General features: G+C 42.6%; 1 protein-coding gene across 1 annotated transcript in view; it reads left to right on the top strand.

Moving 5' to 3' along the window:
* The window catches only part of LOC103509357 (ABC transporter G family member 23), a 58,056-nt gene that overhangs the window by 39,276 nt on the left and 6,205 nt on the right, over positions 1 to 12,575 (top strand). The window contains exons 6-8 of the mRNA XM_026823725.1: positions 5,574 to 5,667; positions 8,319 to 8,501; positions 9,404 to 9,520. Of these exons, the coding sequence (XP_026679526.1) occupies positions 5,574 to 5,667; positions 8,319 to 8,501; positions 9,404 to 9,520 (394 nt within the window). The remainder of the gene's footprint in view (positions 1 to 5,573; positions 5,668 to 8,318; positions 8,502 to 9,403; positions 9,521 to 12,575) is intronic.

The raw sequence follows: 12,575 nt of genomic DNA, 5'->3' as shown, positions 1-12,575 counted from the left end.
CTGATGGAAAAGGGAAGTGAATAGTGAAACAGTTCAAACAGCGGGAGTTTTCTAAGATGAGATATTTTTTTAAATGTCCATAGTAGGTGGGAGGCTGGGAGGATACGTTACAATAGATATAAATAAGCAGCCTCCATGGCCAAGAGAAAATCACAAAATCACAGGAGGCATGCACGTAGATCCTCGAAATGCCCTGTCGAATTTAGTTTTTTCGGCTCTGTGCTTAAATTTCGGGGTGTCCTCAGCCACTTAAAAACAATTGAGTATCTGCGCTATCTGTTTGGGTATTACGACCATAGTTCAATACCTACTCCCAAAAGAATTTAGCTAAAAGAGTATCAATATTCAATGGCTGTGTAAGTAAAAGACAGGTATAATTCTCTAAAAGCTGAAACACACAAAATTGACGCTCTAACTTTACCACAAAGAAGTCTTATTTACTAATGGTGAAACTCAGTGGGACTAATCTGTGTTCAAAATGACGGTAGATATTGACCAAATTAAATATCTACATAAGTAGGTACCTACCTATTTGTTTTATTTGCGATGTTCAATGAATAATTGGACATGAATAAGTAGCTACCTAGACTACCTACATACTAATGACTAATCCATCAAGTACCTACTTGGATAAGTAGGTAAGGTAAGAAATTTGTACCCATCCATAATAAAGGGTGTCCCAAAAGTCAATATATCCCGAATTTTCTGCTCGTAAATGTAGATATTAGTGGTTTGTGGTATTAAAATGTTTGGTGACAGTTTCCAAGTATAAAAACTATGCCAGTATGACAACTACCTATGTTAGTGTGTCTTCTGACAACACTGTAGTTTGTGAACTTGTGGAGGTCAACCCTGCGGCAATTAGGTAGGTATGATAGGTGATAGGAGTCACGAGCAGATGGGTAAGAAGGTACCTATCTACCTTTATGTCATGCGACCGTAATGAATGTCATGATATATAGGTATTACATTATTATCATTTTAATACATTGAAAAAAGTCAGTATCCCGAATTTTCTGCTCGTAAATGTAGATATTAGTGGTTTGTGGTATTAAAATGTTTGGTGACAGTTTCCAAGTATGAAAACTATGTCAGTATGACAACTATGTTAGAGTGTCTCGTGACAACACTGTAATTTGTGAACTTGTGGCGGTCAACCCTGCGGCAATTAGGTAGGTATGATAGGTGATAGGTGTCACGAGCAGGTAGGTAAGAAGGTACCTATCTACCTTTATGTCATGCATGAATGTCATGATATATGTAGGTATTACAATATTATCATTTTAATACATTGAAAAAGTCAGAGGTACTGTAGGTACCTACAATTAAACCTACAAGCATTCTAATAGATAGGTACCTTCACACGTGCTGTTTAAGCTGTCTAGGTCAAAATTAAATCAAATTCACATGGAAACTTTTTCCTGAAATGACAAATAGATAGGTAGGTAGGTATGTATTAGGCAGGTGGTTAGGAGAGAGGAAGAGAGGGTAGGCAGGTTGATAATTAGGTAGACAAAAGACAAATAACACATATTGTGTAAGGAAAATTAAGGCCATAACGTTATTGTATGTATAGGTATACCTAAGTAGGTACCTATGTCATATTTAATTAAAAAGAGGAAATTTGAATGGGTACCTACCTACAAGTACCTTCCTACGTAGAAAAATTATAAGAACTAGAAAGATCACAGTGTATATAGGTACGTACCTAATACCTACATAGCTTTATAGGTATTCCTGCATAATCAGCTATCATGTATAACTGATATACCTATGAATATCACATTTTGTATTAGGTAGTTAAATTTCATGTACCTACATTTAATCGTTACTAAGATGATGAATTAAAGGTCTGCAATGACGTACTCTACTCTAGATCTTTCAATCGATATCATGAAAGTACTTGTAATAACAAGTAAAATAAGAATTACTAAGTAATGAGAATTACCTGTAATTTGTTATGTTCTAAGAATCTAAGTGGTCGTAGTAGTGCGCCAAGACAAGTCCCAGAGTTCCACACCGAGGCAAGTCAAACAAAACTTTTCTTACACCCAGTAGTTTCTAAAAATCCCACTTAGAAAAGGGGCCAGTACAGGACCCGCGAAAATCCGATCGACCCGAAAATTAAAGATTTGAATGTCATTTTAAATGGTTAAAAACGGGTTTGACAAATTTCATCACAATCTGATAAACCCTTCGAGAGTTATGGCGAAGCAAAGATTGCCAAAAGTCCGATGAGGCTCAAAATCAAATGACAAAAATTTCCTTTGTGTACTGAATACCTTTATCATCAAAATCCGACAAACGGAACGGTTAAAACTGCTGAGGTAGAAGGACTTTTCAGTCCTAATCGGGCAGGACAAACAAAAGGTACTTTCTATTCTAACCGGATTGAAGGTTTGAGAGATATCACGGAATATTAGGAAGACTCAAATTAAAACTCTAAACTTACATCGCTCGTTCAATAACCCTTTCATGCTCTCTGTCCACAGGCCTCCCCCACGGGCCCCTCTTCACAATGGACCCTCCGCGGCCCAAATCCATCACACTGTCCGAACTGACGGACCGACGGAAACAGCTGCAATCCCAACAGTCGACCGTGCAGAGCCGCCGGCGCCAGGCGGTCTGTGTGCGGCGCGCATGCAAGAAATATGGCGGCAAAAACAGTGTCAATGTGGTCCTGGATGGGTTAAATATGACCGTACCGAAAGGCTGCATGTAAGTGAATTTTTAGGTCTCCAACAGGGTAATTTCCATAAATTGTGGCAGCATTAATAAGTAGTGGCAATGTGGTCTTTGATCCTTGATGGGTTAAATAGGTATTAACTGATTCAAAGGGGTGCATGTAAATTCTACAGCATTAATCAGAAAAATTTCATCCACTTAAGGGGAATTGCCTTATAGATGGTTTTTTTCTGCTTGATGCTGTCCAATTGATAGATTCTTATTGACGGCAGCACCTTCTATTTGGGTCTCAATCGAACTACAAACCCTCACGCTTATACAGCAGAGGTACAGGGGTAGAACAACCTTTCAGCTTCAGCCCTTCTTTAGCAGTCCATTTGTTTGGGTGGAAGAGCTCACTATGTGACAATCTTACCATTGAAGCACTAGGTACAAGAAGAGCATAAACAAGGGCAAGGTACATAATAAGGTATTCATACTACTAACAGGTTTCTCGTGCTTCGCCACAGAAAATTGATCATAACTCAAGATCGGCTTGGGTTTCGGCAAAATCCTCTCTTATTGCGCACCTTTAACATATCGGGAATATGCCTTCCAAATTTCAGCTTTCTACGTGTTGGGGTTCTGGAGATACAGCCATCAGTGTATGAATGCTTGTTCCCTATCCGTGGCACAAGCTGTGTTTTACGGATGGGTATACCATTTTTATGAATCTTGTATGTTCTGATGTTGTAATACTGTAGTAATAGAAAGTAAAAATAAGAAATGGAAACTTGATAAATTAATATTGATGAGTGAATGGATATCCGCTAACCCCACAGTTTCTCCCTTTCTCTCTTCTCAGATACGGTCTCCTGGGAGCTAGTGGCTGTGGGAAGACAACCCTCCTCTCGTGTATTGTCGGCAGGCGAAGGCTCAACTCGGGAGAAATCTGGGTGCTGGGAGGTAAACCGGGTTCCAAAGGATCGGGAGTACCAGGACCCCGAATTGGGTATATGCCTCAGGTAATTATTTATACTAAAAACATCATTGTTTTAAAAGTCCAAGTGGCCAGCCTAGTTAGCTTGGTTGGTCGCATCTGTCTTGTAAGCGCTCGGCAGAGGGGTCGATTCACGCCCGGGGCGGATTTCATCCTGGCTTTCTCCTATCCTGTCTTCCTTCTCCCTTCGATTTCGGGGCGATGAGACCCTAGCAGTTACAGTTCTCTCTGTCAAACCTCTTTATGCTTCCTGTTGGTCTTCTTCTCCTCCTGCTAGTTCCTCTTTTACTTCGTCCTCTACTTCATCTTCCAATTTGTCCTATTCTACTTCCTCTTGGGCGTCGTCTTCTTCTTCTTCTTCTTCTTCTTCTTCTTCTTCTTCTTCTTCTTCTTCTACTCCTTCTAGTTTCTCTTTTACTACTTCGTCTTCTAATTCCTGTCCATTTTATTTTCCAGGAAATCGCCCTATACGGTGAGTTCACCATTAGGGAGACCATGGTCTACTTCGGATGGATCAACGGTCTGACCACCAAACAAGTCAACGAGAAGGTGGATTTCTTAGTCAATCTCCTGCAGCTGCCCTCCGCAGATCGAGAAGTCAAAAACTTGAGGTGAGTTCCAAATAGTAACTACCAAGGTCTTATCGTCCCGAAATTGGAGAGAGGAGGACGACAGGATAGGGGAAAGCCAACCGTTCCGAGAACGAACATTATCTTGTTCAGGATAAAATATGCCCCGGGCAGAAATCGAACCCGGGGCCTAGCGCTTACAGGGAGAACGAGCCACCAACCAAGCTAATTAGGCTGGCTTCCATGGCAATGTCCTTGGCAAAGTGCCTTTGAAGAGATAAAGTTCGTCCTGAGCGGGAATGGAACTTGCAACCTACGATGCAGGCTAACTACTCTCCAAGGTAACTTAAAATTTTAAAGGTGTGTGTCCAAACATAGTCGACCGGCTGTCTAGCGACATACATCGATTTCGATCGACGCGACGCGACGAGGTTAATCTATGTTGTCACGGCAGTGTGGACGGTTCAGTCGACATCGATCGACGGCTGATTGACTATGTGTGGACTCTACTTAATAGGCCCTTCGGCAGAAATTTTGTAATTTGTAATTCTACTAAATTGCTAATCCACTGTTTTTCTATTTTCAGTGGCGGACAGCAGAGGCGAGTGTCATTTGCCGCGGCCCTGTTACATGAACCGGAGTTGCTACGCATACACATGGAAGTTGGAAACCCCTGATCTATATTGTTGAACAATTGCCAGGCCTGATAAAAATTGTATTAAAAATCATTCTCTAACTATAGGTGTACCTACGTACCTAAAACTTATGCCTTAGGTACCTACCTAGGTATTTACAAGTATTTATGCCTACCTACCTACAGCTTTGCGTGAATTATTGCTTCTGATGGGTTTGCTTGATGGGATGTCCAATTTATGTATGTAGGTACCTACTTACCAACCCATTTATCTTATTTGCAATGGCCAGTGAGTATTGAGTAATTGAACAGCAATAAGTAGGTACCCTCTTGAATAAGGCGTAGCTCGTAGGGACAATAACAAATTTGTACTTATCCTGATAATTTTCTGAGTTGCTAATCCTAGACGAACCTACAGTGGGGGTCGACCCCATCCTCAGACAAGGGTTAGTGCACTGATTTGTATACAGCCACTTGTGAAGTTGAATCAGACACAATAGTTGTACCAGATGTACCAGTATACTGTGTCTTTTTAAAGGGTCTGGCTGGGGGACTTTAAACAGGGAGGATAGATACAATCACTAAAAGCCTTAGCGGTTAGACCCCTTTAGGGGCAATACCTTAGGTGTTTGTCCATCTTAATAGAAATGTTCATAAAAAAAGAACCCCCTTGGAAAACTATACCTATCTTTTTATTCGCTTTCAGCATTTGGGATCATCTGGTTCACATTACCAAGGATCAAAACACGACAGTTATCATCACCACTCACTACATCGACGAAACCAGACAAGCCCATATGGTATGTTGATAAGTATAAGTAGTGCTTTATTCAGTCAGTTGACGATCTAGCCCCAGTGCTTCTCAAAATTGTCGCAACCGCGGCACTCCTCTCAAGACTCCAAGTTTGAGAAGCACTGATCTAGCCTCTATGAAAATCTAACTTAGCACCCATTGCAGTTCAAATCTGGCTTTGCCTAGTTAGCTTGTTTGGTAGCGCGTCTGCTTGGTAAGCGCTAGGTCACGGGTTCGATTTCCGCCAGAGGTGGATTTTATCCTGAACGGATAAGTGTCCTTCTGATTATATGCAGCCCTTGACCAACTAACATCGAAACTTCCTCATGGAAATGAACGTCTAATTTACTTGCTGAATTTACCTCTATGTCCAATTTCAATTTCGATATGTAGTCGTCGTCTAATTCCCCTATTTCATTTACATTACGTGTTTATTAAAAGGTTGAGAACCCCTGCCTTAGGTGATTGTCCCTCTTAATAAAAATGTTCACAAAAAAAGAACCCCCTTGGAAAACTATACCTATCTTTTTATTCGCTTTCAGCATTTGGGATCATCTGGTTCACATTACCAAGGATCAAAACACGACAGTTATCATCACCACTCATTACATCGACGAAACCAGACAAGCCCATATGGTATGTTGATAAGTACCTATAAGTAGTGCTTTTTGCTTTATTTAGACTGTCAGCTTAGAACAGTCAGTTGACGATCTAGCCCCAGTGCTTCTCAAAATTGTCGCAATCGCGGCACTCTTCTCAAGACTCCAAGTTTGAGAAGCACTGATCTAGCCTCTATGAAAATCTAACTTAGCACCCATTGCAGTTCAAATCTGGCTTTGCCTAGTTAGCTTGTTTGGTAGCGCGTCTGCTTGGTAAGCGCTAGGTCACGGGTTCGATTTCCGCCAGAGGTGGATTTTATCCTGAACGGATAAGTGTCCTTCTGATTATATGCAGCCCTTGACCAACTAACATCGAAACTTCCTCAGGGAAATGAACATCTAATTTACTTGCTTAATTTACCTCTATGTCACCTAATTCCCCTATTTCATTTACATTATAATTCCTTTTCCTACCATCCTTCTTATTTTCCTGCCTTATTTCCAATTTTTATCCTGACATCCTTATTATTTTCCTCATTAGTGTTTGTCATCATCACGCGAGGCGATGGCTCTTACCAGGGCTGAATTTATTGGGGGCAGGGGGCCGCCCCCCTTAGACTCTTATTTTGTTCCTTTACTTTAGTTTCCTTTCTCTTATTTTATTCCTTTACTACTTTTGTTCCTTTCTCTTATTTTTAAACCCTAAGGCTCTTATTTTGGTTATATCACTGTTTGAACTCTTGGTAATTTCCTGAACACGGTCCTGGCCGTTACCTAAGTAATAACCTGCATTCACACATGCACTTGGGATGTCAGAAAAATTAGGACACTAAAATGCATGATACTCCTATTATTTTACTTCGTCTTTGATCAGGAAAATAGGTAGGTATTTCCATTTTATTGATCGAGTCACACCTTATACCTATGCGATGACCTTTCAACTAGAGATGTACAAAAACTAAAGAGTGAGCGACTTGTAAAAGAACTACTCAGTGAGTCCGATAATTTCTTCCCAACTCCTTGCCCCTATAGGATTCCGCCAGAGGTGGATTTTATCCTGAACGGATAAGTGTCCTTCTGATTATATGCAGCCCTTGACCAACTAACATCGAAACTTCCTCAGGGAAATGAACATCTAATTTACTTGCTTAATTTACCTCTATGTCACCTAATTCCCCTATTTCATTTACATTATAATTCCTTTTCCTACCATCCTTCTTATTTTCCTGCCTTATTTCCAATTTTTATCCTGACATCCTTATTATTTTCCTCATTAGTGTTTGTCATCATCACGCGAGGTGATGGCTCTTACCAGGGCTGAATTTATTGGGGGCAGGGGGCCGCCCCCCTTAGACTCTTATTTTGTTCCTTTACTTTTGTTTCCTTTCTCTTATTTTATTCCTTTACTACTTTTGTTCCTTTCTCTTATTTTTAAACCCTGAGGCTCTTATTTTGGTTATAACACTGTTTGGACTCTTGGTAATTTCCTGAACACGGTCCTGGCCGTTACCTAAGCAATAACCTGCATTCACACATGCACTTGGGATGTCAGAAAAATTAGGACACTAAAATGCAAGATACCTATTATTTTACTTCGTCTTTGATCAGGAAAATAGGTAGGTATTTCCATTTTATTGATCGAGATTCGAGTCACACCTTATACCTATGCGATGACCTTTCAACTAGAGATGTATAAAAACTGAAGAGTGAGCGACTTGTAAAAGAACTACTCAGTGAGTCCGATACTTTCTTCCCAACTCCTTGTCCCTATAGGACAGCGATTTCCAGCTAGTGGCCCGTCATACCATTTTTATTACCCGCGAAGCTTTTTGGGTGGGCCCCATCGGGCTTCTTTTTTGCTCTTTTACTGTGGGGTGGACTCCAAAAATGTGGAGCATCTGTTAGCTTTAACAGCTCTATTAAGCCTCTATCATAGAAATCAAATTTAACTTAACAGCTGTTAGCTTAACAGGCCTTCTAGAGGCTGAAAAATATTGGTGAAATCCATCAATAGACTCTATTCTAATACTCTAATTTCAATCCTCTTGTGCTTCCTCAGATAGGACTCATGCGGGGAGGCAAGTTCCTCGCGGAAGAATCACCGACAAGTCTGCTCCAGAAACACAACTGTGAGAGTCTGGAAGACGTATTTCTCAAGTTGAGTGTCATTCAGAACCGAGGCAAAAGGAGGAGAAGTTCGATTCTGCACGAGATTACCGAGGCCATGACTGCACAGATACCGGTAAGTGAGAGGCTGGTCCAAAATACGCCTGCAAAGAATTCAAGACAAATTGACTTTAGAGATTTTTTAAGGGTCTTCTTAATGTCTTTGTACAACTTTTGGGGGTTTTAATGACGGGGGTTTTCAAGTTTTTTAGTGACCTCACCCAGCCTAAGCAAAGGTCCGTTCCCACTTGTCGTTTGGGGGGGTGGGAAATCATGTCGTGTGTAATAATGATAATAGTGCTTATTTATACTGCTCGCATAGGATTGAAAAGTCCCTTTACTCCAGCAGTAGGCTACTACTATTATTGTGGTCAAATTCTCAAATTATATTGAGGATAAAATTCCATACATCGGCTGGGATTGAACCCACGCCCTCCTGTTTACCAGGCGAGCGCCTTGACCACTACACCACCGAGGCAGGTGACCACTCTGTGTAGTGGGAACACTCTCATAAATGGCCTATAATAGAACATTCGGGAAAAAATTGGATGAAACTCACGACAAATGGGAATGGGCCTTAAGTCCAGGAAAAGCCAGCAGCACGGGATTGTCCAAATAAACACCCATCCGGATACTGACTTCGCGCAACGTTTCTTAACTTTAGTGATCCATTGAGATCGTGCTCTTGCTGCTGCGCTGACAAGCCTGATCAGTGATCGTCGCAAATTTCACTCATTAGACTTGTCAGTACTCATCAGCTAGCCAGAACTGTGTTTAGTGCTGTTCACACATAGTCTAAGGCCGACGATCGCTCGATGTCGATTGAAACCGTCCACACTGCCTCGACAACATAGATTCACCTCGTCGAACGACGGTCGGCCGACTTGGATACACCTTTAGACTTGTCAGTGTCAGTACTCATCAGCTAGCCATAGCAATAATACCAATAACTAACCAATTTTTTGTTCCCTTCCTCAGCCGGCAGAGTTGGGCGCCGAAAATCCCGCCATCGACAACAACTCGGAAATCAGTGGCGAATTTGGTGAGCCGCTCCCCGTGCCCCTCGCCAAACGAAACTCCAGCCTAGCGGACAATGTGAGTAGCTCGCCGCCTAAAGTGAGTAGCGTCCCTACGCGACTGATTTGCGCCCGACCCAAAGTACGAGTCGAATCAGCAGATTTCACTCCTACTGAGGCGCGATCTGGTGTATGCGTTCCAGAACTTTGCGACCAATCTGGCAACCGTGTGTAACTATAGTACCAAGGTGGTGACGCCGCCGATTCGGGTGAGTGACGGGGCAGGGTGGCAACTGTGGAATTTTCTCGCGGTGTTGCTCCTTAGGCCAGTCACTCACTATCAGGTAGACCTGACAGGTACGGCTGAAAAGGTAAGTCTGTCAGTCAGGTCTACCTGATGAGCACACACACATTTAGGTAACCTGATCAGGTGTACCTAATAGTGAGTGGCTGGCTATCCGTATGGTTGTAGGAATTACCAACCTCAGTGGTGTAGTGGTTAGCACTGCGGATCTAGAGGCTAGGGGTTCGAGTCCAAGTCGTTATAAAATTTAATGGGTTGCATTCATTGAGGAATGACATCTGTGAAAAGTTTGTGCCAAGAACCCCTGGTAAGCGATGTAAAGGGGGCATTCTTACTCTTCAATTCCCCAAATATTGATATCGTAGCTATGTAACTATCCCATGGTTTTTTCAACTACCTGTGTCCCATGGTATCTTAGCTACTTGTCCCATGTTTTTATTAGCTAGTTGTCTCATGGTATCTTAGCTGGCTGTGACTAACTGTCCCATAGTATCTTGGTTAACTGTCCCATAGTATCTTAACGAATTGTCCCATGTTTTCTTAGCTACCTGTCCCATGATATCTTAGCTACTTGTCCCATTATATCTCACCTAACTGTCCCATGGTATCTTAGCTACCTACCTATCCCATAGTATCTTATCTAATTGTCCCCATGGTTTTTTCAACTACCTGTGTCCCATGGTATCTTAGCTACTTGTCCCATGTTTTTATTAGCTAGTTGTCTCATGGTATCTTAGCTAGCTGTGACTAACTGTCCCATAGTATCTTGGTTAACTGTCCCATAGTATCTTAACTAATTGTCCCATGTTTTCTTAGCTACCTGTCCCATGGTATCTTACCTACCTACCTATCTATTCTATTATGGGACTGGTTGCTCCTCTCCCGAGAGAGTATGAAATGAACACTGCGACCTCTGTAGATCTATTGTGACCAGTATTTTTTCCCCCTGCCCGAGCTGCTATCCCCGGGCCTTGATGGAACCTAGAAGTACCCTCACTGGTATATTTCACCCTCCTCAGTTTCTCTGAAATTCACCTGCAGCACCTCTAAAGAGTCCGCACACTCAAGTTTATTCCAGAGAAAAGCTGTGAGTTCATATACTATCCCATTATGAGGATACCAAAAGGTGTCATCTAGGCCAGAGAGCTAGCTCAGGGCCCCCGAATCGTAGGGGTCTGAGGGAAGCTACCTACCTATCCCATAGTATCTTATCTAATTGTCCCATGGTGTATTAGCTCCTTGTCCCATGCTATCTTAGCTAACTATCCCATATTTGTCTTCCAGTTCAACCAGCCCGTGTACGGTCCTATCGTACCAAACTTCACAGACTTTGCCGCCCCCGGTGTCATTCTGACGATTATTTTCTTCTTGGCCGTTGCTCTGACGTCGGGAGCCATGTTAATTGAAAGAAACGAGGGCATCCTGGAACGAGGACTTGTCTCGGGTGAGTGTTGCCTGCGTGATTCAATCTTTATCTTGATTTGATCTTTATCTAATTTTTTAGAGGTCGAAAAACCTTAGAAAGACCATTTCAAATGCCACAACCTTTGATATGGGGAGTGTGGGATTTATGTCTCGATATTAGTGAGCCCTACCCACTAAAAACCCAACCTTTTTCAACCTTAGGGCCCCAGGATCAAGGTTAATATTACTTCGCGGCCCAAGGTAGACTCTCTATATTCCTTCCATCTTTTTCTTTAATTTTCATTATATCTCGAACGGTTTTCTCTATTGTTTCCCATCCTTCTTTACTCTTTACCATTTCCTCTACAGTGTTTTCGGGTGTTAACGGCTGTCCGAGTGTTTGTTTCCTTTTGTAAATTCTTTTCTTTACACGACTTTCTATTACCCTTTTCTTCCTCGCAGGCGTGACGGGTATCGAAATCCTCCTGGCGCACGTCATCTGTCAGTTCCTCATCATGGTATTCCAGTCGGTCATGGTCATCGTCATGGCCCTGCTGGTCTTCCACATCACCAACCACGGTGACGTGCTGTTGGTCATCCTACTGACGTGCCTGACCGGCCTGTGCGGCATGTGCTTCGGGTTTGTCGTGTCGTGCGTGACCGACTCGGAGCGGAACGCGACCTACCTCGCCATGGGCAGCTTTCTGCCGATCGTCATGCTGTGTGGTAAGTGAGACTGTGTGAACGCGGTGTGCTAAGATAAATGGGTAGGACCGTATCCAGGATTTTGTCGAGGGGAGGGGCCGAGAGTCCCAACACTATGGACCGGAGGGGAGGTTCCAAATTTTCAGAGTCTGGCCTGTGTTAAAGGAGGGGAGGCGCCGGGCCCCCTCACCCCCCTTAAAATACGGCCCCGAGGGGGAAGGCAATTTGGACGGGTTTAGGACGGTTAAGTGAGCTTTAACTCGACAATTTTTTAATTTTGATGACATTTGGCAGGGTATGCTCAACACGAGTAAAATAGGTACCTTTTTTTCTCGGCCGTATAGGGAATTTGGGGATGATGTCGACAGTTCACTGAACCACTAGAAGAGACGAGTTTGTTATACTAAGTTCCAAAGTTCCAAACTTATTCCTCCTTTTCTTCCCAATTCCAGGAATTATCTGGCCAGTCCAGGGAATGCATTACCTGGTGCGCGCAGTCAGTTTTGTCCTGCCCCTCACCCTATCTACAGAATCACTACGCTGTATCCTGGCCAAAGGTTGGGACATGAATGAGCCCAGTGTATATGTCGGCTTTATAGCCACTCTACTGTGGATAACTGTGTTTCTTAGTTCGAGCGTTCTGCTCATCAAGTTCAAAAAGGGTTAAACCACGTCACGTTCCCGAAAGGGTTAACTTTTGGTGCATCAGATTTTGGAACTA

The sequence above is a fragment of the Diaphorina citri genome, unplaced genomic scaffold (assembly GCF_000475195.1).
Source record: "Diaphorina citri unplaced genomic scaffold, Diaci psyllid genome assembly version 1.1 scaffold490, whole genome shotgun sequence".
NCBI classification, from domain to species: Eukaryota; Metazoa; Arthropoda; class Insecta; order Hemiptera; family Psyllidae; genus Diaphorina; species Diaphorina citri.
This window is presented reverse-complemented; position numbering and strand designations above follow the sequence as displayed.